Source organism: Sorex fumeus, unplaced genomic scaffold (assembly GCF_029834395.1).
Source record: "Sorex fumeus unplaced genomic scaffold, SorFum_2.1 ptg000072l, whole genome shotgun sequence".
Lineage (NCBI taxonomy): Eukaryota > Metazoa > Chordata > Mammalia > Eulipotyphla > Soricidae > Sorex > Sorex fumeus.
In genome coordinates this window covers 46,889,650-46,917,078 of record NW_026606129.1, presented here as the reverse complement: position 1 = coordinate 46,917,078, position 27,429 = coordinate 46,889,650, and the positions used below count along the sequence as shown (strand labels likewise).

The window sequence follows — 27,429 nt, the reverse complement described above, 5'->3', positions numbered from 1 at the left end:
ATTATTGTTCCAACTTGTGTTTCTCTCTCTCTCTCTCTCTCTCTCTCTCTTTCTTTCTTTCTTTCTGTCTGTCTGTCTGTCTGTCTGTCTTTCTTATTTGTTTAGCTGGCACTGTCCTTGGACAATCTGCCATTTTCTCTTGAATATTCCAGGATCTTAGCTGATAATAATTTTTGTACCTCCTCCAGCTCACCTAAAATTCAAACATGCATATAATTCCTTAAACAAAAGATATATTTTGACAGTAACTTTGAAAGGTTACTTGAAAGCTAATTTAGGGCTATTAGATATTATGAATATCTTTCAGCCTAGAATGTTTCATCCTTCAGAGTGATTGGACATCTGGTAAGCATCTCATTAGGTCTTCCCACTGGCTCTGCCACTTTCTTGCCTTGGCCTATTCCCCCAGTCCTACTCTGGGCACCTCTAACATCACCTGAAGATGTTTGTCAATTTATAAACTGAAAAAAAATGCACCAAACAATTCATTTTATAAACCCATATTTCTAAAAAGTTCCAAAATCCCTTCAAAAAATGTTAGTGAAATTGAGTTTAGTAAATAAAAAAAGTAGAGAACATGAATAAAATATTTTAAACTGCTGCTTTGAGAAAGGCAGAAAGATTGATTGGTAAAGGAACAAGCATAAGTAGTCTGGGACTTTGGGATTACTTCTGGGTATAGGCCCGTCAGCTCTCCAAGTTAAACATAAATATCCAGGACTGTGGGGAGAAAGGGTCTCATTCATTGTTGGTGGGAATGCTGACTGGTCCGGCTTTTTGGAAACCAATATGGACATTCCTCAAAAGACTAGAAAATGAGCTCCCAATTGATCTGCAATATCCTGGGGGCCCAAAAATTGTACACAGCAGAAATGCCATCAGCACTTCTATGTTAATTGCAGCCCTATTCACAATAGCCAGAATCTGGAAACCACCTGAGTACCCAATAATAGACAACTAGATAAAGAAACTATGGTACATGTACACAGTGCTACACAATGGAATACTACACAGCTGTTAGGAAAAATGAAGTCATAAAATTTGCTTATAGAGGGACATAGAGAATATCACGATGAGTGAAATGAGTCAGAAGGAGAGGGACAGACATAGAATAACTGTACTCATTTGTGATGCAAAAACTTATATAGTATGAGATTAATATCCAAGGCAGGAAAAACAAGGGCCAGGAAAACTGATCAATGGTTGGAAGCTTGCCACAAATGTGTGTATGTGGGGGGCGGAGGGGGGGGGGAGGATGGGGGAGAAGGGGAGGTGAAGGGAGCAAAAGGCAATTAGGAGCGAGAAGGGACCAGTATGACAATAATAGTTAGAAATGATCACTCTGGACAAGGACTGAGTCTTGAAAGTAGGTACGGGGATATACATAACCTTTCAGTATCTGTATTGCAAATCGTAATGCCCAAAAGGGGCGGGGGGGGGGGGGGGGGGAGGGAGGAGAGAGAGAGAGAGAGAAAGAGAGAGAGAGAGAGAGAAAGAGAGAGAGAGAAGTGTCTGTCATAAAGAGGGATGGGGCAGGAGGGAAACTAGAGACATAGGTATAGGTGCTGGGAAATGTACACTGTGAAGAGATGGGTGTTGGAACATTATAGGACCGAAACTCAGTCATGAACAACTTAGTTATAATAAGTTAATATTTATGTACAATACATAGTTATGTATCTCACTGTGATTCAATAAAAAATGATAATAAAATAAAATAAGTTTCTGGGGCTGAAGATGCAGTTTAGCTGTAGAGAACATGTCTGGCATGTGTGAAATCCTACTTTTTTTTTTTAATTTTTATTAGTGAGACACCATGAGGTACAGTTGTAGACTTACAAATTTTTGTGCTTGGGTTTCAATTATAAAATGATCAAATACCCATCCCTCCACCAGTGCCCATTTCCCACCACCACAGATCCCAGTATCCCTCCCACCCCCATCTCCCCCCATCCCACCCATCCCCTCTGCCTCTCTCTCTCCTATTGGGTGTTGTGGTTTGCAAAAGAGGCAACGGGTGGCAATCATGTTTGGTCTATAGTCTACTTTCAGCATGCTTCTCCCATCCTGGGAGGAATCTGGAAAAAACTTGAGTGCCCGAGAACAGATGACTGGTTAAAGAAACTTTGGTACATTTACACAATGGAGTACTATGTAGCTGTTAGAAAAGACAAAGTCATGAAATTTACATACAAGTGGTACTACATGGAAAGTATCATGTTAAGTGAAATGACTCAGAAAGAAAGGGATAGACATAGAAAGATTGCATTCATCTGGGAAACATAAAGTAACAAAATAGGAGAATAATACCCAAGAATGGCCGGGATTAGTACCAGGAATTTTACTCCATGGCTTGGAGGCCAGCCACACACGCTAGGGGAAAAGGGAGCTCAGATAGTGAAATTCTACTTTTAAGCCCAGTACAACCAAATCAAGTAATGCAACTCTTTGCTTCATATGGAAAATATGAAATTGAATGGCTCACAAAAAATAACCATTTAGGTAAACCAGAGATTTAAATGAGAAAGGTAAAACACAAAAGTTTTAGAAAATAATGAAGGATGGGGCCAGAGTAATGGTACATGGGTAGAGTGCTTGCCTTGCACTGGGATTCCTGCATTCCATACGGTCCCCGGAGTCCTGACAGGAGTGAGTGCAGAGCAAGAAGAAAACTGGGCATTGCCGGGTGTCGCCTCCCACCCAAAACAAATCCACAAGAACAATGACTCATCAGGGGAAAAGCACTTGCCAAATGAGGATCTCCAAACAGCTAATAAAGATACCAAATGATGCTCAAAACTACAAGAATTAGGGGAAACTAAGATATACCTTGCAATTAGCCACCAGATTGGCTAAAAGGAAATTCAAATTAAAATTGGGGAGGGGGGCGAGCTGTTTTACTGTTATTAGGCTTTCACACATGAACTATTCCAGCACCAGAGCCCCTCCACCAGAGGTCAAGGAGAAGCTTCCCTCCACGACTGTCCCAGTGTTGAGCCCCACCGCACCCCCTAAGCTTCCCACTGACATACAAGGACCAGTTCCCAGTTTCTGTTGTCTTTGGGCGTTTTTCCCCCCTGTTCTGTTTCTTCATATCCCACATGTGAGAAGTCACTCTTGTGCCTGTCTCTCTCCTTCTGACTAATGACATTCTCCAGCTCCATCCACATGATAGCATATTACATGATTTTTTTTCTCTTATAGCAGATTGGCTATATTTTATTTGATTTTTTTGTTTGTTTTAGGGCCATACCTAGTAGTGCTCCATGCTCAGGGGTAGCTCCTGCCAGTGCTTGTGGGGCGGAGGGGAGGCTGTGTTGTGTTGGGGACGCCTGCATGCAAAGCACATGCTCCAGCCTGTCAAGCCATCTCTCCCAGAGTGGCTAAAATTAAAAGTGCGACAATATCCACTGTCCTGAGGATGTGGAACAAGCGAGTGTCAACGTATTCCTACGTGGCCGTGTGAATCAACAGAACCACTTGGGGAAATCAACACAAAAGCAGAACACCCACAGAACCCATGACACAGCAGGCCCAGGTCTAGAATCTACTGAATCCCAAGAGTCAGGGCTTCAGGCCAAAGGATCCAGATGGGAATGTTCATGGCAGTGCTGTGAGAACAGAAGAAAGGGGGGTGAACACCCAAACAGAAATCAAATGAGTACCGATCAACGCTAAAATGAACAAATAAATTGTGTCGTATTTGTACAAGGGGACGTTACAGAATACTGTAAAACAAAATGGGTCAGAGCTACATCCAAGAATATGGTACATATTAAAAAAACATAATGTAAGGTTGGAGCAATAGCACAGAGGGAGGGTGTTTGCCTAAGACTTGGCTGACCTGGATTCAATCCCCGGCATCCCATATGATCCCCTGAGCAGCGCTAGGAGTAATTTCTGAGTGCAGAGCCAGGAGAAACCCCTGAGCATTGCCAGGTGTGACCTAAAAAAGCCACCCCTCCATAAATAAATAAACATAATGTCGAGGTCTCCTAATGGCCAAATATGACCATGTTTGCATTAAAACTGTGCATAACATATTGAATAAATGAAAATCAACATATGCCTTTCATGGGAAAGGAGAGGGAAGGTGTGACACAAACTTTCAATCCATAGCATTTGTAAAATAAATGGGGCTGGGGAGAAGCAGGCAGAATGGCTGCCCACAGACACCCAGGCCCTAATATGTGGAACTTGAAAATATGTTAGCAAGGTTGCTAAAAGGACTTGAAGATGTCATCAAAATAGGGGGGAAGACCCCAAACTTGACTGAAATGGGCGATACTCCTTCCTAGGGCATTCCAGAATAACATGTGGTGGTGGTAGGCACCTCAGGTGGAGAGGGGGAGCAGGCACGGCACTTTCTGTCTGCTTAAAGGTAAATTTCCAGGAGGTACTGGTTGTATTTTTTCTGAAAAGGGGGGCCATAGATCAAACAAGCTCAGTGGGATCACCGGGGCAGGTACAAGAAAGGCCAGAAAGAGGCAGAAGAGGATGCTCTCTGGAGCAAGAGAGGGGCTGGAGCGCTGTTGCTTGAGGACCTGTAGGGGAAGCATAGAATGGAAAGCAGGAAAGGGACCAGATATTAGCACCACAGGCCTCCTGTCAATCGCCTTCACTGTCAAAATACTACCATGGATATGGAGGAGGAAGTCGTCCACCTCGGGGCAGGCACATCTAAGGACTCGGGGCCAAGAGCCACCATGCCAGAAGGTCCGGAGGTGACCATAGCAAAATGGCAGAGTTGTCGGATCAAGGGAGAAGGCCGATGGTCACTCACAGCACTGTTCCTTCAACTGTTCTCAAGGTCCGAGAAAACACCGCGAAATAAGACCAAGAAACAAAGGTTAAGCTGCCCTAGAAGCTAGAAACAATGGAGCACATCCCATGTGACCCCACTTATGTGGCTTCAAGGAGACTACGGTGGTGAGAGCCTACCGAAAGCCAGACAATAAATGATGGTAAATGTTAGCAGCTACCTGGAGAGGGAGAGGAATGGTGTGATGGGGAAAGGCCATGCAGAGAGCTTCTGGCAAAATTTTATTGCTTCATCTCGGTGGTGGCCATTTAATGATGTACTAAATTATACATCCACGCTTCGTGTTCCACTGGTTTTCAACTACTGGTCCGTGAGCTGGTGCCCGTGGGCAGGTGTAAAATGATAGAACCCCACTGCTCTTGTCTATACCTGTGTACTACTTCATAATGAAAGAGGTTATAAGAGCTATTCTTGTATTTGCAGAAAACAGCATACGATTTTTTTAAAATATGGTTTTTCTTCTTCCTTTCTTTTTTTTTTTTAAAATCTATTCTACTTTAGGCCAGAAGGCTAGACAAGAGGGTTATATTTGAATTTCTATCTGATACGATTTGGGAGTATCACTTTTCCTCAGATCCCGTTAGATTTTTTTTTTTTGAATAGCAAAACAAAATCACGAACTGAATGAATCAGAAAGTCAGGAGGTGCAGGGGATGGGGAGGGGGCAGAGAGATAGTACAGCAGGCAGGACATTTGCTTTGCATGACACTTGCCTTACATGTGACTGACTAGGGGTTTGATCCCAGACAACCCATACTAGTCCCCTGAGTCCCATCAGGCGCAGAGCCAGGAATAAGCCCTGAACACCCCTAGGTGTTGCCGCAAAACAGCAACATAAAAGAAACCTGGAAAATCAGGCCCAAAATTCTGTGCTTTAACAAGACATAAGGGTAATTCAGATGCTCGCTGATAATGGAGAATCTTACCTCCCACATTTGAGGCGGGTAATTACTGAGCCTGCATGGCTCTGCAGGGGGTCAGCAAGTGTTCACCGTGAGTGACAGGGGTTCTGGGTGCGAGATGAGGGCCCTTCTGCATGCTGACCCTGGATGTCAGCACCGGCCTCCCTCTCATGGGGCTGTGCCGACGGAGGAGCTGCCAACGCATGTACCCTCTCACAAAAGTATCACCCGTTCCCTCATGACTAGAGGGAAACTCTGTGAGGAAGGTTAATTTTCTGATTCCAAGGGAGAATAGGCAAGCCAGTCAGCGATCTGCCAGACAAACTTCCCCTCTACAAGGACTTGAAAGAGGACCTGGCGGGCGCCTGTGACACGTTGCCAAGGCAACAAGCTCTGCGCTCCCACTGCTGGCATCTTCCCAACCTGGCTTCGGGCACTCACTTGGCCCCCGGTCCTTTATGATTTAAGCTGTTCTTTAAAGTCTTTTAAACAGAAAAAAAGTGTAGGGAAAAAAACAAAACAAAACTATCTTTTCACCATACCAGAGCCTGGTTACATCTTGTAGCTTGACCCTTCCTCTGGAAACATTTAGTCCTTGATGTAAATACAGTGCCAGAGTGGCGAGGCTCTGGAAGCAGCAATTTTCACTTTGCAATCTTGAAAATCATGCTGTCTTTGGAAATCAACTCCTGAGGGTAATGGTCCAAAGAGTTATGGGTTTGGATGCAAAGGAAGTATGCTCCAAAACCACAACTGGCATGGGAGTGGGGAAGTGAGGCCACAAAGGGATGAGCAGGAAAGCAAATAAGTCCATGGGACAAAAGGTAGAAGACAGCTGCGGAAATGTGCAAAACAGCTACTATTCTGTGGAATTAAGCTACTACCACTAGTGATTGTTTCGGGATTGTGAAGGAGAGGAGGGGAGGGAAAGAGAGCGGCTTCATCTTCCAGCTGCATATGCCAAACTCTGTACAGATGAACTGACGTGATAGATGGTATCCGGGGCTTGCTGCAAAGTGATTTAGGGCACAGGGGTGTCAATGAAATAAGCCAGCAATGGATTGAGTAATAGCGACTGAACACAGCTGGGGCAAGAGTGTTTGGGGGCTTTCCCTACCGCTTTCACTTTTTTTGGTCTTAGTTGGGAATTTTCCATAATGAAAGTTGAAAAAAAAAAACGAGGTAGAAGAGAAAGACAGGAAGATAGAGAGGGAAAGAAAAGCAGCAGGGAAGAAGGAAAAGGATGCTTAAGAACAAAGGAAAGGAGTGAGGAGAGGAAAGGAAGAGAAAGTTCCAGAAACAGCAGAGAGAGAGAGAGAGAAAGTGAGAGAGAGAGAGAGAGAGAGAGAGAGAGAGAGAGAGAGAGAGAGAGAGAGAGAGAAGCAAGTGGAGGGCATCGCCCACTAGTGAAATCTATGGTATACCTGACTGGGGGGCTGTACCTGTGTTTCTCTGGCCCCAACAAGGGCCAAGGTTCCAGTGCTGGGTCCCATCATGCAGAGAAGACTGAACACGGAAATGGGGAAGGAAAGCAGACACCCCAAATTAAGAATCAATGAAAATAAGTTCAAATTAGAACTCCAGACAGGCTATTCCCAGAAGCAAATCAGCAGAGTCAACTCGTGATCACTTCCCTGTGGGAGACGGAGAGACACGGAGGAGCTAATCCAAACGTCACTTCTGCCGAGTCCTGCTAGGTTTCCAATTTAGTTTTGACCCCACATTTGAAACAAACATCAGGGTCTTGTTCAGCAAGCACCAAGAGCAAATGGATCCCCCCGGCATCACCTTCAACCCTGCCTCTTTGTCTCCCTTCTCAGACTTGTCTGATTTTTACAGGAACACCCAGGGATTGCTCCCTGATGACGCAGATGACTCCTGATAAAAAAAAAAAAATCAGGCCAGAATCTACTTCAATCAAGAAGTACGGACAGAATAATCAGCTTGGGTGACGCAGCCAGAGAGGTCTCTAACTCCAGACACCTTGGAAGCACAGCCTGTTCTTCCTCACGCAGATCCGGGTGGTCTGTGTCCAGAGACCCCCTTACAATCCCCATAGCTGTAAGCTGAGCTCAGGGCAGGGAAAGGCAGGCTCTGCTTTCTCCTCCACAAGGTTGCCCCAGGCCCCATAGAGGAAGCGAGTGCTTCAAAAATGCTTCTCTCGCGCGCTGCAATCTGGGCCCTTATTCCCTCTTCCTCAGTACACGCTCAGCCATTCAAATCCAGCCGCTGGTGGCTCACTTTCCTTCCTCATATGATCCAGGCTGGGGAATAACATTTGAACAAGTGAAACAGCGCGGTGCTAAAAGACATTAAGTGATGATCGCTCTGGCTCGCCAGAAACGCGCTCATTCCAGGAAAGTGTACATTTTTTTTCTTAATTCAGAGAATTAAGTAGATTATGTAAGGGAGCTGAGAACACGGCTCAAGAACTGGACTGTTCTGCAGAAATTCCCAGCTGGGTGAGGCAGGAAGAAAGAGGCCATGACCCAGGCTTTCGAGTTGGTTTTCTCCATTTGGGAGAGGAAGATTACATTTCTGAGCCACTTTATTTTAAATGACTCTGGTAGGGCTGGGAAGATAGCTCAAAATGCTGCTGTAAGATCTCTGCATGCAGCAGGCCTGGGTTCCACTCCCAGCACCGCATGGTCCCCCAAGCACCTCTAGGAGTCACCCCCTTAGCACCAAGCCAGGAGTAGCCCCCATGAATCACTGGCACCAAAGCCAAATAATGAAATACTGATTATGTTAACGGTCAGCTGATCATCAGCTAGATGACCCATTTTAAAAATCAGGCTCTAAGGACTGTTACTTAGAAAGGGCTCAGATCTGCCCAAGCCAACAGGACATCTCTAGCTGCTCACTTCACTGCTCCATGATCCGTTAAGATTGCCAAGGTTTCATCAAAAAGCCTGGATTTGACTTTTGGCCTAGACAGGGTCAAGAACCTGGAACCTGGAGATTCCTGCAGGATGAGGAAAGGACTCTCTCTCTTCCTTCCTGTATTTCCGAGTAAGTCCTCAACCAGGTGAAATGCAAACCTTAGAAAAGGAACAGAGAGTTGGAGGCGCAGCATCTGCCCAGAGAGAGGCTGGAGAGACAGCAGAGATGGGGGATGAATCACGAGAAACAGGGGACAACCTGTGAGAGCAGAGGAGGTGGGGGCAGAGACCAGCAGGTGCAGGACACGGAGGCATTTCCCTGGAGCACAGAGGAGGCTGGGGAGCAAAAGGGCAGGAATGGCAGGTCCCAGACAGAGAGCAAAGAGCCAAGCCAAACAGCTGAGATTGGTCGGGCCACACCCCAAACCCACACTGCTGCAGGGCCCAAGGCCCTGGGACAGCTCCGAGAGCTTCCCGTATGTTGCTGTTGCCTCCATAGCCCCTTCCCTGACGCTGTACAGGACCTGGTCGCTCCCATCAATACCAGCTCGCATGGGCTTTTGTCAAGGCGGCTGCGGTGTGGTTTAGTTACAGCCTTGTGCATGCAGCTGCCAGTCTTTGTTCTGCTGTGTATCAGCCCCGCCTCATCCCTGTGGTCCCAAGCACTGCATGTTTGGGCCAGCCGCCACTGCACGTGTGAGAATAACCCCAAGTCATCCCCTCTGAGCCCTCCAAGGAGGTGTTTCGGTCTCAGGAAACCTACCGGTAGAGGCAACACAACTGGTCTGTTGCCAAGTAACAAGCACCGAGTGCAGGATCCTGAGACACCCCCCCACCTCCGGCTGAGTCAACCACAAATGGCTACACAGGACCGATGGGGTGGGAGGAAAAGGGAAGCCCAGCAATGAGGGGCGACCTGGCTTGCCCCATGGATGGGTAGAAACCGCTCCCCCCACCCCCACACATACATGAATACTGGGACAGGATGGGGGGGGGGTCTCAGAAGCCTTGGATAAGTCAACAGCCTGGAAAGGGAGAAGGGGTCAAGGTCCGGATCTGTCAACTGCCAGCCCTGATGCTTCACACTAACTCCTGCCTGCTGGGCTGGTCCTACTCGGGCTTCCACAAGGGAGCATGAGAGCCACGTCTCTGCCCGCCAGCCCTCTGGGTGCTCTCTCAAGAACAGGCAACCGCAACGCAGCATTCCAAAGGGCCCGCAGTGTTCCCAGCTGCAGTCTCCAAAGGCACATTCACACAGCCACAGACACACGTGGACAGCGCTGTTGGAGCTCTGTGGGGCAGAACCCCAGGGGAGACCACGTAGTCTGGGGGAAGTGAAGCTCCTCAGCCACTGTCCGGCAGTGGACAGCAGCCTACGCAGGGGGATGTCTCTAAGGCGCTGGCGAGGTTGGTGGTTCTGCTAATGCAGAGCTCCCACGGACAACCCTTTAGCCATAGGAGGGCCGTGGACACGCTGGTGGTGGGTGGTGGTGTCGGAACGTGGAATGCCTGAAACATAACGCTTCACAGTCTTATACATCACAGCGTCCAAACAGAAATGGAAATAAATGAAAACACCAGGCCAGAGAGATAGCAGCAGACCTCAGGGCCCGCCCCCTCTTGAGCCCTGCCAGGGGTGATTCCTGAGCACAAAGCCAGGAGTAAACACACTGTCAAGCATATTGCTGATGGTGTTCCCAAAACAAAATAAAGACAGCATGTTAAGTGAAGGGGGTGGGGGAAGGAAATTTAGGAAGTGCCCTGGCTGCCTCAGTGTGAGGTTGGCCCTCTTCATGGGGCTGAAACGCGGTTGGCGTTACAAATGCCATAGGCTACGGGAGCCAGTTTCAGGTGGAGTGAGCATCCAGCTCAAGCAGATAGGTAGGGACCTGAGAAGCAGGAAACCAGCGAGGACTGATGCTCTGTCTGGCAAGCAGCTGTGCATAGGGGGAAAAAAAACTCACGAGATGGGCTTGGCTGGGGGCCCCGGATGGAAGGTGACAGCTTCCGCTGGGAGAAGCCCCTTTGTTAAGCGGGGCCATTTCGTTATGAGTTCCAGCGAGGCCGATTATGATGACCTCTGTTCTTCCTGAACTTTCGTGCAAAATAACTGACCCAATTTATTAGAACCAAACCTAATTTGCAAAGAAATTAAGTTTACTGTAAGTATTCAGTAAAGTTTAGGTAGAGGAGGAGAAAAGTCCGTTTCAGTATCATATCCTTTTGTAAATGTCAGATTGTAGTCAACTTAATCTTTTTTGTTTGTTTCTGGGCCACACCCAGCTGTGCTCAAGGCTTCCTTTTGGCTCTGCACCCAGGGTTCACGCCTAGCAAGACTCAGGGGGCCACATGGGGCACTGGGGATCATACCTGGGTTGGCCATATGCAAGACAAGCACAGTACCCACTGTAATCTCTCTCCAGCCCTAATTCCTCTTTGTTTTTTAGGCCACACTGACCAGTGCTCAGGGTTCCTCCTGGTGGGTCTCGGGGGACCACACAAGGTACCAGGGATTGAACTCAGATCGGCCTTGTGTCTGGCAAGTATGGCATGTGTATGTCCCATTATACTCTCTTTCTTTCTGGTCCCCACTTAAATCATTTTTAAGAGTTTTTCCCCTTTATTCATGAACTGAAGTAACTCTTAAATTGTTCTAATACCTGACTATGACTTGCCAAATTACTGTTTGCAGTTCTGTCTGACTGAATTACATAGATTAGAATCTGAAGACAGTCCTTGTTCAAAGAACATGTAAAGTGAAAATGGAAAGGATGGTATAGACTGAAAAATATCTCCACGGTGATGGCACTTGGACGAAACCTGTGTGAGTTTTCTGGGTATCAGAGGGTACTATTGCACAGAAGGACTGCTACCCAATGATGCCACATAGACATCGGGCAATCATTTTCCACTGGCAGTTCCCAGAACCGTCTCACCAGGAATTTCTGCATATTTATTTAATTCCATTTTAATCCTCTCCCTCTTTCTGTCCCTATAAAACTTTCTCTTACTCTATCTCGAGAATTGAGACACAACTCTTTAATTGGACAAACCTCGTCTTAGGACTGAGAGCCTGAGTCTACAAAATAATTGAATCAATCAATTTTTTCTGAGTCATGGAACTTCTCAAGCGGAACCACACTAGACAAAAGAGAAGACATTTTATGTTTTGCTGGGTAGACTCCGGAGAATCAATGTGCCAAGGTGACTATTTTGTCCTCTTTCAATCTGTGAGGTCGAACCACAAACAAACATAATGAATTATTTTGACACCCCCACAAGGAAGGCCGGCCCCACATACCCTCTAATCAGGCCAGACACCATGTCCAGAGGATGACATGGTGGTTCTACCCATGAGTTCCCTTAAGCCCCCAAAGTGCAGCCATTGACTTGAAATTCCAGGTGAGAGTTCCGGCCAATCAAATGGCTGCTGCTTTGATCCAAACCATGAAACTTGTGAGAGCCCAGTGCAGCTCAAATTATATGAACACTTAGGCCGCTTGAGATGGGGTAGCCTCCTGCCTGCCCTGCAGATCCTCTTGTCCCCCAGGACTAATACAACAGGGGAGGACCAGGTACTCACTGGGTACCATGCTGCCCCCCAATCCTGTGCTATCAAATGGACTCCCTGAACACTTAATGGGCAAGTTGCACAAAAGCCCCACCCACTCCCTGGGTTACTTACTGCACTTGTGAATGCCATGCCTGGACTTAGCTAACCCCTCTCTAAACAGGCACATATGGACTGGGAGGTCTAAATATGGGAGCACCAACACTAACCCTTTGAACTGACCCCAATATCACACTCCCCGAAAATGCCCCTAACACACAAACTACTTTTCTAAACCCTGCCTTTAGCAGCCCTTGTGAGCGAGTGTTCATCCCTGTGGCTCAAAAGGTTGCCACACCCCACAAATGCACCACACAGATGGAATCCACTAAGGCCCTGGAAGGGTTATGGGAACAAATACCACAAACTGAGCTTTACAAAACAGGATGGTTTTGTGTCTATTTATGGGCACACGAGTGGCACTTGTGCCACCAGAGACCCCATGCTATTCATACATCCCAGGTCACGCAGCCAGCATCACCCAAGTTCTTGCAGGCCATGCAAAAGGACACAACCCAGCTGGTGCCCTCTCCTGACCTGCCACCGAGCAGCTAAGCTCCACTCACAGGACCATAAATGGTCCTTCAATGTCTCGTCCTCCTGATCTCACAGTGTTCCTTTTAGCTCTACTGTAGCTACAACGTCAGTCTATCCCTACACTCCCCGGGTCACAGTTTCGGAAGAAGAGCCCACAGGCTGTAGAGGTGCTGAGGGAACAGCGGGGGTGGAGGAGAGGCTGAGGGCAGAGCAGGATAAGCTGTTTGGCTTTACAGCCCCCTCGTCAAGGCCATGCTGGGCCTGCCCCGCTCCTGCATTGCCCATCTCTCTTGTTTAGTGACAGTCTTGCTTATGGCCCCACAGGTCTCTCTTCTCTCCTTGTGTATGAGCACTGCCCCACCCTGCCTTGGTGCATCTCGCATGTTCTAGCTGACCTCCCCCAGAGAAGAAAGAATAAACCACATCACCCTCATGGAGTCCTCCAAATTGGGTTTTTTTTGTTTTTGTTTTTGTTTTTGTTTTTTGGGGTATTGGTAAACCTGTTGAGAAGACATTCTATCTCTCTGGGTTGCGGCCAAGTGATGCCATGCAGTCTGGGGACCGATAACTCAGTCTCTGACCTCCTTCCCCATGCAGCTGGTGGGAGTTTCAGCCCAGGGGACTGACTGTGAAGCCAGGTGGCTGAGAGCAGATGTTGCCCTGAGTCCTTCTGTAACCACCACACCTGCAGAAGGAGACTTAACCTCCTCCAACATCTGGCTAGACCTGGAACACCTGTCCTGCTCTCTGCTGTCTGCAGGCCTCGGAGAAGGGGCCAGAGTTTACAGGTCAGAACTGGACACAGCCAAGGGGTAGCTGAGGGGGATGACTGCAGATCTCCCTCCTGCTCTCCCTTCCTTGCTAGGTCCTTTCTGGTTTAAGGCTAAACCTGACAGTGCTCAGGGTCCAGTCCTTGCTCTTTGCTCAGGGACCACTTCTCCACTTCTGGTGGAAACTGAGGGTCAAAAGGAGGTAATGGGGTAATCAAACCCGGGTCAGCCTATGCACTGCCAGCTCCCTACCTGCTGTACTATTTCTCCGCTCCCCGACCTCCCACTCAGTTTCAACGCTAGCAGCTCTGTGGGAGTTGACTAGCAGTCAACTCTCTGCTCTCTGCTGCCTCCGCCTCTACCCAGTGTGGGCACTAGACTGCTAATCTCTACACAGGTGCAGGTGTCGGGGTACAAAGTAACAGACCCACAGTTTTCCTGGGGAAACATCTGGGACTCCAGCCTGCAGCCTCCAGATCTGACACAAGGCCGACACAGCAGGCTCAGGGAGCGAAGGGCTCAAGTCAGCACACGCTGATTCACATACTATTTCAAACCAAATGAACAAATAGGAACTTAGCCTAAATGACAGTATAAAATAAAGCTCAGGAAAAGATCTGACATAACGGATTGGGGCAATGTGCCTTAAGAAAAGCCTAAAACAGAAGTTATAACAGTGTTAAATGAAAGCAAACAATTGATAAACAAAATGAGATTTTGGGAAACTATTTGAAGGCTTCACACAGAAATAAAGGAAGTAAATACAGCTGCTGAACTACAAAATACAATATAGGGGCTTAATAGTAAGCAGGAAGAAATAGCCAACAAAAGAAGTGCATTGGAAAGCATAGTAGGAGAAAACACCTAACCAGAAAAGCAAAGAAATAGAGAAAAAGAACTGAAAAACAAAAAAACAGTTTAAGAACTTTATCAGGCTACATTATGAGGAACAACGTATCATCAGGGAGTCCAGGAGAAGAAAGAGGCAGAAACCCTATTTGAAGAAAGCACCGCACTGTAGCACTGTCCTCCCATCGTTCATCAAGTTGCTCAAGCGGGCCCAGTAACGTCTCCATTGTGAGACTTGTTACTGTGTTCGGCGTAATATCGAATACGTCACGGGTAGCTTGCCAGGTTTTGCAATGATTAGAAATAAAAGTGAATAGAAACAATGCTGAAAAAAAAAAGAATAGTATTTTAAAGACTGGTAGAATTGGCAAAGGGTCAAATAGAACTTCTTGAAATAAAGACAACAATATGGAGCTTCTTTGAGAAGCTAAAGGCACAGCCACCATAGGACCCAACAATCCCAACTTTGGGTATCTATTACAAGTCACAAAACAAAAAGATCACAGGCACCCAGTCTGTTTCCACTGCTCCCATTTAAATGACCAACAGAATATAAAGACGTTCCAAAGACACATCGCCAGCACTCATACCAAAAACAAGAGAAAGTACCATCCACATGCCAGACATTTCAAGGGGATGGGGCCATACTGCAGAAAAGTTCTATAAGTCAAATAGCATTTCTCCTCTCACGAGCGGGAGCAGGGTTAGAGGGTCAGTGACTGGGACAGAAGGAAGGTGCACCCACAGGACACCTCTAGCTTAGGGGCCCAGCAGCACAGCCGGCTGAGAGGCCAAGTTCACATGGGTAAGATGAGACCAAGGAGAAATACAAAAGAGCCCCTAAACCTCGAGAGAATGATGCAGATGATGGCAAGATGGAGAGATTTATGAATTCCTAAACTGATTTACAAGCTCACCTCACTCAGGAAATGGGAAAAGTCTACAAGAAGGCATTTGGAATCAAACGTGGGGGCACGGGGCTTGCAAACTCATTAAAAAGATTTACTACAAAGAGCAAAAAATAATTTTCAAAAGCATCTTGTATCCTCGAGAAAATTTCCGTACATACAGAGCCAGGGAGATAAGCCGACAAAATAAGAAAAGAATCTGGCCAAGAGGTTTGAGAAAGAAAACATGAGCTGAGTGAGATAAGGAGAAATAATAAATCTAAAAAAAAAATACAGTAACAAAATTAACATCTGCATTGGAAACCAGACAAAGCACCAGTGATTCAATAGGAACTGAATCAGCCAAGTGGAAAGCAAACATCAAAAGCTCTTCCCCAGGGTAGAGAAGAACAAAGAGACCCAAATCAGGAGAGATGGTGGAAAGTGGAGCCTGAACAGGGCACCTAGGAGAGTTAGGGTTTTGAGAAAGAGCCTCTTCTTCAAGGGTCACAGTGGGAGACCTTTCACGGGGTTGGTCACTAAGCACCAGGAAACATTCATGTGTGGGACTGATGCTGAGCTGCATGAAAGCCTTCAACAGAAAAAGCCAGAAAGATATTACAGCGGGGAGGGCATTAGCCTTGCCTGCAGCCGATAGGGGTTCGATCCCCAGCATCATAAATGGTTCCAAAGCTCCGCTAGGAAAGGTCCCTGAGCGGAGGAGTTAGCTATGAGCACAGCTGGATGTGGCTTAAAAACAAATAAATAATTAACAGTAAAATAATTAAAAGAATGTGAATCAAAATGAGGCTAGAAGAAAGGTTACCGACTATCCATCTGGGTGGCTTCAGGCTCCTTCATCAAAAGGGATTGTGGTTACATAAATCACTATGCAGTTAATTCATTAATTATATTAATTACACTAATTACCCATGTAATTAAATTGCTCAGAACTAGGGCCAAAGAGATAGTACACATGTAGCGTGTTTGCCTTGCATGCTGCTGCTGCTTCTTTTTGTTCTATTTTTTAGGACCATACACGGCAATGCTCAGGGGTTACTCTTGGCTTTGCACTCAGGAATTACTCCTGGCAGTGCTCGAGGAACCAGATGTGATGCTGGGGATCAAACCTAGGTCAGCTGCATGCAAGGAAAAGGCCTCTAAAGGCCATGGGTTTTTTTTGTTTTGTTTTGTTTTGTTGTTGTTGTTTTTTAAAGCAGGAAAAAGCCTTAAGGAAACAAAAACGCAAGACAATAATAAGGATGGTATTGTCGATGTCAGGACAAAGGAAGCAAATTCTATTACCAGGTTTTATAAACAATCAGAAAGCAAATGAAATTAAAACGAGGCTGGTAATAAAATCAAATGAATAGAAACAGAATTTAGAATATAATAATGGTATAAAAGACTTTCCAATAAAGTTAGACTTTTAAATATCAATGAAGGATTGTTCAAAATAAAGAACAACAGGTTTTGGAGAAAAATGAGTAATCCCTGTCTTATATCATATACCATAGTAGTTGCAGCTGACTTAAACTTAGTACTGTAGCACTGTCCTCGTGTTGTTCATCGATTTGCTTGAGTGGGCACCAGTAACGTCTGCATTGTGAGACTTGTTACTGGTTTTAGCGTATTGAATACACCACGGGGAGTTTGCCAGGCTTTGCTGTGTGGGTGGGATACTCTCGGTAGCTTGCCGGGCTCTCTGAGAGAGATGAAGGAATCGAACCAAAAAATTAAAAAAAAATTGAGAAGTAAATATAAATATTTAACTCAAAAGAAATACCTTCAAGTACTTTTTTTTTTTTGCTTTGCTTTTTGGGTCACACCCAGAGATGCTCAGAGGTAACTCCTGGCTCTGTACCCAGGAATTACTCCTGGAGGTGCTTGAGGGACCATATGGGATGCCGGGGATTGAACCCAGGTTGGCCGCGTGCAAAGCAAACGCCCTACCCGCTGTACTATTTCTCCAGCCCCCTCAAGTACATTACTTTTATGCTAATAAGAACCCATCCCTATATTTTTAAAATGCAGGACAAATAACAAGATGAGGATTATTTAAAAAAAATTAAAATCATTCAGAAAAAGACAAACAGTTCCACCTATACTGGCAAGAAACATGATTAGGTCACATACATACATACACACTTTCAAATTCAAGCATTCATTAAACACATTAAAAAGAAAACCAACTCATTATCACTAAAGAGAAACAGATGAAAATAACTATATAATAACTGGAGTGTGAATTTAATGCCTGTAAATACACTTAGCTCAATTATACCTTTAAAGTGTCCTTTAATTGCCCTAAGCCTTAGACTTGTTTATGGCTTTTTGAGATTTCGATTAAGGAAATAAAATGGATGTAAATAAAATAGATTTCTGCCCCAAGTGTCGGGGAAAGGCACAGCAATCAAATTGTTCAGGAGATTAGCCCAACCCAGCTACTTAGCTGACCAAGAGTAATGATATAAATAAACTTATCTACCTTTAGAGCTTTCTAGGGACCCAAAGAAATAATCTGGGTGCCTGGACTATGTTAAGTCTTTAGTAATTACTAGATACTGACAGCTAGAATGCTGGCATTTGCCTCAATGCAACCACAGGTTCAAAATCTTTCTGAAATACTTGTAATCAAATATGCTTCAGAATGAAGCACATTTATTAAAAGGCGTAGTTTTCCAGACAGGTCAAGAATAGTATCTGGTAATCAGTTATATAACTATTCCTATAGTAAACTATATAAATTATATTCATTCCAAGTGAGATAACCTTAGCTCAGGTCAGATTCTGTAACCAAATATTAAGGGCGGGTTGGGGGAATTGGGAAAAAAAATCCTTATTTTTGAGTTCTATGGACTTCAGAAGACATCATAAGATACTCCTTACCCATTTTCCATAATTACCACACCAGATTTGATGGGGTTCAGACAGTAGGCAACAAACTACAGAGGGAAATATATAGGTAGGGCGTTTGCCTTGTGCGCAGCCAGCCTGGCTGAGCCAGGTTCGATTCCTCCGCCCCTCTCAGAGAGCCTGGCAAGCTATCGAGAATATTCAATATGCCAAACACAGTAACAAGAAGTCTCACAATGGAGATGTTACTGGGCCCGCTCGAGCAAATCAATGAACAACGGGAGGAGAGTGTTTAGTTTATATATATATAACTAAATTTATATATATATATATATATATATATATATATATATATATATAAAATCGGTCAAACTGGCAGGCTACCAAATGTAACATGCCCACACGGCAGAGTCTGGCAAACTCCCCGTGGTATACCCAATATGCCAAATACCAGTAACAATGATGGGTCTCATTCTCCTAACCCTGAAAAAGCCTTGAATATGGCACTTTAAAAAAAGAAAAAATCTCAGGGCTAGGACGAAGAAGACGTTACTGGCACCTGCTCGAGGCAATCGACAAACAACAGGGTGGTCGTGATGGTCGTGATATATATATCTCAGAAAGCCCAGAAGCTACTAAGAATATTCCACCTGCACGGCAGAGCCTGGCAAGCTCCCTGTGATGTATTCGATATGCCCAAAACAGTAACAATAATGGGTCTCATTACTCTGACCCTGAAAGAGCCTCCAATACAGCAGCATTGGGAAGGACGAGTAAGGAGAGGCTGCTAAAATCTCAGGGCTGGGACGAAAAGAGACGTTACTGGGGCCTGCTTGAGTAAATTGATGAATAGGATGACAGTGATACAGTGACAGACTTCAGATTTTACAGGGGGGGAGTGAGAACCTCCTGTGTTTATAACAGAGACACTGGGGGTCAGAGAAATACAGTGCATAGGGAAAAGTGCTTGTGTTACATGAGCCTGACCTGGGTTCAAACCCTAGCACCCTATATGGTTCCCTGAACACTACCAGGAGAGAGTCCTAAGCTCTAAGCCAGGAATTATGAGCACTGTCAGTGTCGCCCACAAACAAAAATGGTAACAATAATAGAGAAATGTTAGCATCTACTTAATTTTATGATAATGAAGGGTAGGCTACTTCATTTATTTATTTACTGGGAGAGGGAGATTGGGTCAAACTCAGTGGTGCTCAGATCTGATTCCTGGTCTATGCTCAGGACTTACTCCTGCTGGTGCTTGGAGGATCATATGTGGAACTAAGGGGTAAGGCCCACAAGCCAGACAGGTGACTTAACCCCTGCACTATGATAATAAGGAACGCGTTAAATAGAAAAATTATATAGCTATAGAGACACTTCTTCAAGTAACAAAAAAATGGAAAAATGCTTAGGAAAATAAAAACAATGCAAGATAAGAAAACGCAAAGATGAATTCAATTTTACAAAACTAAATGATACAACTGTTTATCATTTTAGAATTAAAGATTGCAAGGCACGCAACAGAATTTTAAGTTAGCCACACTGGTGTACAGTCTCTATACCTTTGAGTCTAGCCTATCTATGAGAATAAGAAAAATATAATTCACTAAGTTTGGGAATCGGGCTGGAGCTATAGCACAGCGGTAGGGCATTTGCCTTGCGCACAGCCAGCCCAGCTGAGCCGGGTTTGATTCCTCTGCCCCTCTCGGAGAGCCCGGCAAGTTACCGAGAGTATCTCGCCTGCACGGCAAAGCCTGGCAAGCTACCCATGACGTATTCAATATGCCAAACACAGGAACAACAAGTCTCAAAATGGAGACGTTACTCGGCCCGCTCAAGCAAATCAATGAACAACAGGAGGACAGTGACAGTGACAGGTTTGGGAATCATTCATGTTTGATGAACTTGTATAGGACATGATCTTCATGGAGAACCATGAAACCACCTCTGCCTTCAAGGAATCTAGTCTCACCTCTGAGGAGCTCTCAGCATCCTTCAATTCTCTCTGCATCAGACAACATTTCATTCCCTATCAGCAATATTCTACTGGGACCTCAGGAGTATTGCTGACCGAGGTAGGAGGTCAAATAAAATACCAGTAACCTCATACATCAGGGCTAAAAATAGTATCAGTTGTACTGTTAAAAGTTTATATAGCCTTATTAAAGACATCACAGGAAAAAACCCAGGCTTTGATTCAAATGTGTTCAACTTGGTTCTTTTTCTACTGGGCCCACTGAATATCTGTCATCAAATATCAACAAAGTAAAGAACTGGTGGGGAAAGGGGGAAAGGAGATTTTTCTCGTGACATAAAAGATGTGAATTTGAGCTTGACAGGAGCAGCAATGAATATCCTAGTCATTTTGTGGAGTCAGTAAGGAGCAGCAATGAATATCCTAGTCATTTTGTGGAGTCAGTAAGATGCAAGAGGGGTAGTCTCAGAAGGATTATTTGTGACAGGGTAAAGAAGTGTCCACTTACTAACAGACTACCCACAGTGTCTAAGGGTGGGCGTGCAGCCACAGCACAAAAAAGCTCACTTCCTGTTTAGTGGGAATGCTCCTAATGTCCAGGTGGTCTTCAGCAAGAAACCCCCAGGTCTGAAATTCTTCCCTGGCTTAATTCACATTTAGAAAACATTTTCTATAGGAAGTCTATTTGGGACAGACTTACTAAGTGTTATTACGAGCTCCTAACATAGTTCAGAACTTGTAACAAAAGTAAAGAAATAACTGGCCAACCTTGGTGCCTAACCAAATAAAAGGACCAAATGGGCTGAAAATTGTTTTTTGTTTGTCTGTTTGTTTGAAGGCCTCCCCAGCAGTGCCACCAGGGGTATACTGATGGTGCTCAGGGGTGATGCTGCTGGGGCTCAAACCCAGTGACCAGACAGGCATGTGCTTCATCCAGCTATCCCTCCAGCTTCCCATGGACTTTGGGAGCCATTGTTGGGAAGAAGAAAAATCTTTGTGCAAAGCTTTTGTCATATGTAAGTCATCATAGCCAACTGTGATGGTAAATAAGATGCTAACTCTCTTAACCCTACAGAAAATGACCCATTTGCACATGTATCATCCCCCAGCCACCCTTGGGAATTTGGAGAGAGCTAATCCTGCACTCCTGCTAGCTCCCTCCCTCTCCAGCATGGAGAGAAGGAACAGGAAGGAAACGGGACTGTGGAGAGTACCTGTGTGGAAGAACGGCCACCAGCCACAGGACTGACTTACCCGGTCCCAGCTGAAGCACAGGCCAAGCCGATCCAGCTGCTTCCTCATGTGTTCAATATTGCTGCGAAACAAAAGGAAGAAAAGGGGGTTTCTTAAGCAGGGAAGCTCATCAAAACCAATATTTTGAGATTGTGAAGGAAAATTCAAGGGGTTACTAACTGCTCAAGGAAAGTGGGTGCTCAGGGGAGAAAAGGTTGTAAATCACCAAAAATGATTCCAGCGTTTTATGTGATTTGCTTTGCTTCGGGGGGGAGGGGGGAGGGGGTGTGAAGATCAACGATCCATAATGATCATTGACCAGTAATGATCAATGAAAATATCAGCCCTTTATATTAATACCTAGTCTTTGGATTCATATAGACACCACTGAAATATGACACCAGTTAGGAAATATGGACAGTCCTGGCCCTTCCATGCTTGAAATCTGTACAAGCATAAGAAGAGGAAATCCTTGGGGATGGAGCCATAGTACATACAACAGGTAGGACATACGCCTTTCACACAGATGACCCAGGTTCGATCTCCAGCATCCCATATTGTCCACAAGCTGCCAGGAGGGATCCCTCAGGTCAAAGCCAGGAGTAAGCCCTGATCATAAATGGGTATTGTAAATAATAATAATAATAATATATATATATTTAATGTACAAATTGTGGGAAGCTATACAGTGCTTTGTCCATTAAAATCTAAAACCTCAGGGCCCAGCAAGAGCCCCAGGGGAGCACCCATGTCCTGGAGGTTGGAGACTGAGAGTTGGACCCTGGCACCACCACTGTTTCAAATCCCAGCACCCCACCCACAGTGTGTCGTGTCCGGCACACCACGTCCAGGTGAGCCCTGTGACCAGATGTTGGCAACGTCCACTCACCACAAAAAAAAAAAGAAGAAAAAGAAGAAGAAGAAGAAGAAGAAGAAGAAGAAGAAGAAGAAGAAGAAGAAGAAGAAGAAGAAGAAAGGGGGGGCAGGGAGTCTAGAATTTTTCAACAAGAGAAAGAGAAGTGAATTAATCAACTTTAATAAAGTAAAAATGGAGATAGGCAAATTTTTCTCCTTTTTAAAATTTTATTCTTTTTGGGTCTGGTCCCAGGAGTTTTCCAAGAACTCCCATTTCTCAATGTGGTCTGGAAGTTCACTCACACCCCCCCCACCCCTGCCACCCCCCTCCACTTGCCTGCACCCCTGACACTCTTTCCCCACCCCCCACCCCCCAGGGCAGTCCTGGCTGCTCAGCACTCCAGGGGCAGCTGATTCAGCTCATCTACATCCGGGGACCCATGTCCTTTCTTGCCAGGCCCTTTTCCAAATCCACATTGGAATCGGGGGGAATATGGGTCCTGGGGAACATCCTGGTGACCGAACCTACCATCCACTATAGACTATCTTCTGCTTACAATGCTTGTAATCCAGGAACGGACAAACTTGTAAGAAATTTCGAACTTAGCTATGATTGCTTTTTCTTCATTCTTTCCTTTTGTTCCTTTCCTGCTTTCCTTCCCTTTTGCTGTTGCTTTTTTCGGAGAGCCCGGCAAGCTACCGAGAGTATTCAATATGCCAGACACAGTAACAACAAAGTCTCCAATGGAGACGTTACTGGGCCCGCTCGAGCAAATCGACGATCAACGGGAGGGCCTTTACCTTTACCTTTGCTGTTGCTTTTTTAACCACAGGAGTCATATACTTGGTTGTGGCTCTCAGACACAAGCTTATGGTGCATGGAGATCACACACTTTCTAGTGGCACATCCCCGAGATCCAGGCTTTTTTTTTTTCTTACAAGAAAAAAGGACTAATTAATTTCTACCGCAATCTAAGTTCAAGCTGGCTGAAAATACAGAAGGTAAGAAAAATTTTTCTAGGTGAGTGGTGATTAGTTAATAATAACCTATTTCATTCCAAGCCTCTGCTAAGCATTTTGCAGAAAACTACTTGCTATAGATGGAATCTTTACCTCCTCCTCATCACTCATGCACTGAAACCCACGAGGAATATGGCTTAAGTGGCAGAGCAAGGTGCTGGGTTCTATCCCCAGCAACACACAACAGGCACCTGACAGGGAGTTGCTCCTCATATAGTAAGCTATGGTGTTTGCCAAGGTCCCACACTTTTTCAGCTGCCGAACAATTTGGTTGCAGAGCACTAGTGATCATATACTTTGTTGGACAAAGTGTGGGCATATGGGCATTTCTAGAAGTCAAATTCCGAGCCTCAAAGTCTCAGACCTGTAAGCAGACACTCTACCACTGTCTTCTCATGGGGACTGTAGACTTCTACAAGCCTCTTTTACAGCTAAGCAAATTGAGTCAGAAGTTTACTTAACTTCTGTGTTTAAGTAGTTTAAGTAATCTGGTATGGGTGACTAGTTAACAAGAGGGAAAGGCAGGATTTATATCAACAGGCCTGGGTCCAGTGTGATAGTACAATCATTATAGCATTTGCCTTGCAAGTGGCTGACCCAGATTCAATCCCTAGGACACCCTGAGTGCCGAACTAGGAGTAATCTCTGAACACTGGTGGGTATGTTCCCAAAAAAAAACAAAATAAGCACCCCAATTCCGGGGCCATTTCTTTTTAAACTGCTAGACTTTAATGGAAGATTTGGCAAACTTTCTGTAAAAGACTAGATGACAATTCTAGTTTTCATATCTGGAGCTATATGGTTTCCATCACAAGCATACAAATCTGTCATTCTATTATGAAAGAAGTTGTGCATAGTATGTAAACAGTGGATATAAACATGTTCTAATAAAACTTTATTCGTAAAAATCAGTAACGGTCAAATCTAGCCCATTGGCTATCATTAACCTGCCAACCCAAGATCTAGCTTACATCAAATCTATGCCATATTTGATTCATTTTATTTGAATCATTTCTTCCTTTCTTTCTTTAAAAAAAAAAAAAATCACTTCCATTAGTCTAGAATTGACCAGAACTGAGAAAGAGGGAATGACGAGTCAGGAAGAAAGCAGAGAGAAGCAGCTGGTCCAGTGGTTGTTTTTACAACGTAGCCAAGGCAAGATAGAGCCCAGGGACAGGAAGAACTCTGGGAACAGGCTCTAGAATTACCCTTCTACATCTCTTATGGACCAGGAAGGGACAAGACCCAGACCTTTATGACAGGGGCTGAGGTAGTGAGGGAGAAAAGTACATTTTCCCAGGTTTTTGGAAGAGGCTTTCAGCACTTTATCCAGAGAGAGGAACAGGAATCTGTACCACTGGCCAGCAGGCCCAGAGAAGCCAGGGGCACAGGGCTCAAAGTGTGTCTCCTTGAAAAATTCAGACCCAGAATAAATTAGCCATATATTTCTGCACTGAATGTGGAAGTTCCTCTAGTCATGAGTAGAATTTGGATATAGCTCATGTTATGTCAAGAAAATGAGACGAACAGTAGCCACTCAACACATGAAATTCTCTCTATCTCCTTATCCTCCCTAATACTGATACTCTGTGAAAGAATGATTTTGTAAAGAACCAAACATCAAAACAAACACTTAAAGGACTATCCAAAGGCCTTTTTTTGATTTCTTGGATAAGAACAGAGAATGCTGAAGGGGGGAGGGATGGGCGAGGGGGCTGGGGTGATAGTACAACAGGTAGGGCTTTTGTCTCGCAGGAGTAAGCCCTGGGCACCACCGGGTATGGCCCCCAATAACCAAAAAGCAAAACAGAGTGCTAAAAGACAAACTCCACTATAGACAATCTTACCCATTGCTTGGCAGACTATGTTTTGTTTACTCTGCTCTCTATTTCCCATGCACAGGCTAAAAAACCTTTTTAGAGGTTTCTGTGTACAGTGTTTGAATGTGCCTGCAAATACATACCTTTGTGTCCAACTTTCTGGATGGAGGTCCCTCTCAATGGCGGCGTTTTCAGCGGGCAGCCCAAATGCATCCCATCCCATGGGGTTGATAACCTGGAACCCAGAAGACAGTCGTCAGCCAGAACAGTATGCAGCCTCCTTCGGCATGCTCTCCTGGGCAATACGCAGGTTACACCCCCTAATCCACGCTGGCTTATCCCTTTCTGGGTGATCTGGATGATTTCAAACCATGCTTTAGAAAATCAGCTAGCTGCCTAAGTCACAGCACAGAAGAAAACCAAGAAGTTTTCTATTTTTTATTTATTTTTAATTCATTTTATTTTTTATAAAGTAGTTCACAATATTTGATTCCATTTAATATTACAACACCAATTCCACTACCATTACACCTTCCCACCACTATATATTTGGATGTTTTCATCCTGGATCCCAACCCCTGCCTCAAAGCAGAACCGAAATCATTTATTTGGCATTGTTTGTTATGAATAAGCTGCTGAAAGGTAAAGGTAAGGTAAAGGCCCTCCCGTTGATCGTCGATTTGCTCGAGCGGGCCCAGTAACGTCTCCATTGGAAACTTTGTTGTTACTGTGTCTGGCATATCGAATACGTCACGTCATGGGTAGCTTGCCAGGCTCTGCCAAGCGGGCGAGATACTCTCGGTAGCTTGCCGGGCTCTCCGAGAGGGGCGGAGGAATCGAACTCGGGTCGGCCATGTTGGCCGCTTGTAAGGCGAACACCCTACCCGCTGTGCTATCGCTCCAGCCCAAGCTGCTGAAAATGCTCCAAAATAGTTTTCTTAGTGGAAAGTATGTGAAGATTGTTGTGTTTTACCCAGAGGCCATTAATCTCTATAAGAGATTACTAACATGTTGTTAAATGTTGAGCCTTGTGTGCTTATATATATGTGTGTGTGTGTGTGAAAATATATACACAGACATATATATATATATATATATATATATATATTCCCTCTAAGATTGGTTGCCTTGAGAAGGTTTCTACACCAAGACAACAAGAAAAATTCTGAGTAGGTGTTTTTGTGATGCTTTGCAGGTACTTTTTCCCTTTCTCTTATCTGCATGTCTGCAATTAATCCAAAAAAATTTTTTTTCAAATCATGTACAAGTTTTTTAATTAAAAAATGTGTGTAGGGGTTGGAGCAATAACACAGCAGGTAGGGCGTTTGCTTTGCACGTAGCCAACCTAGGTTCAATTCCCAGCATCCTATATGGTGCCCTGAGCACCGCCAGGAGTAATTCCTGAGTGCATGAACCAGGAGTAACTCCTGTGCATTGCCAGGCGTGACCCAAAAAGCAAAAAAAAAAAAAAAGTGTCTTTATGCATACATACATACACATACATAAGTATATATGTATATGTATGTTAGGACATACATATGTATATGTATGTCCTAACATACATATACATATATACGTACGTATATGTATGTATAAAGAGAGCTGGTGAGGTAGTAAAGGGGTGATCTCAGCTTTAATCCCCAGTAACACATAAGGTCCCCTGAGCAAAGAAGCAAGAGTAAGTCCTAAGTGTTGCTGGATGTACCGCCCTCCCCCTCAGTGAATGACTAAAATGTACATCTAAAATGCTCACCCTGTGCTAGTATTTTTCCCGTTATGGGGCAATGCTGTCTAATCCAGTAGCCTCTAGCTACATATGGTTACAAAGTCCCCCACAAGCCAAAAGTAAAAAAGCTCCCACTGGAGTACGATTGGTAGATTCTTTGTGAGGTCTGGGAATGCTACCATCATCATCAATTTATATGGAAAATCCATTCACAGGCCCAAAATAACCTGCCAAATGGAACCAAAATAGGAGTGTTCTACTTTCAGATAGTGGGGAGACACATATATAAAATTAAACAAAATAATGACAATGAAATCAAATGGAAAAAGTCCATTCCTTTGTCTCACTCACCACCTCTTAAGTGGCCAGGAGCTACTGAACCAGAGAGAAGAGAGAACATTCCCAGCACAGCAGGAGATTCTGCTGGGCAGCACAGCACTGGACCCACTCAACAGCTGATGGCTACACAGGTGCTCGGTAATCCCAACTCTGTACCCATCTATAGCTGGGGGGGGGGGCTCAGTTCACCCCATGGCCCAGGGTGCTCTCTTTCCCACTAATTTGCCTGAAGCCAGCACGTACACACACACACACACACACACACACACACACACACACACACACACACACACACACATCCTAGGTACATATCCCTGGGACCCCTACTTGGCCTGGCATGTATCCT

The 27,429-nt window shown here is 45.0% G+C and overlaps 1 protein-coding gene across 1 annotated transcript in view; it reads right to left on the bottom strand.

Moving 5' to 3' along the window:
* The window catches only part of LARS2 (leucyl-tRNA synthetase 2, mitochondrial), a 150,168-nt gene that overhangs the window by 100,266 nt on the left and 22,473 nt on the right, over positions 1-27,429 (bottom strand). Inside the window, exons 4-5 of the mRNA XM_056129230.1 lie at positions 25,162-25,253; positions 21,345-21,405 (exon numbers count right to left, since the gene is read on the bottom strand). Of these exons, the coding sequence (XP_055985205.1) occupies positions 21,345-21,405; positions 25,162-25,253 (153 nt within the window). The remainder of the gene's footprint in view (positions 1-21,344; positions 21,406-25,161; positions 25,254-27,429) is intronic.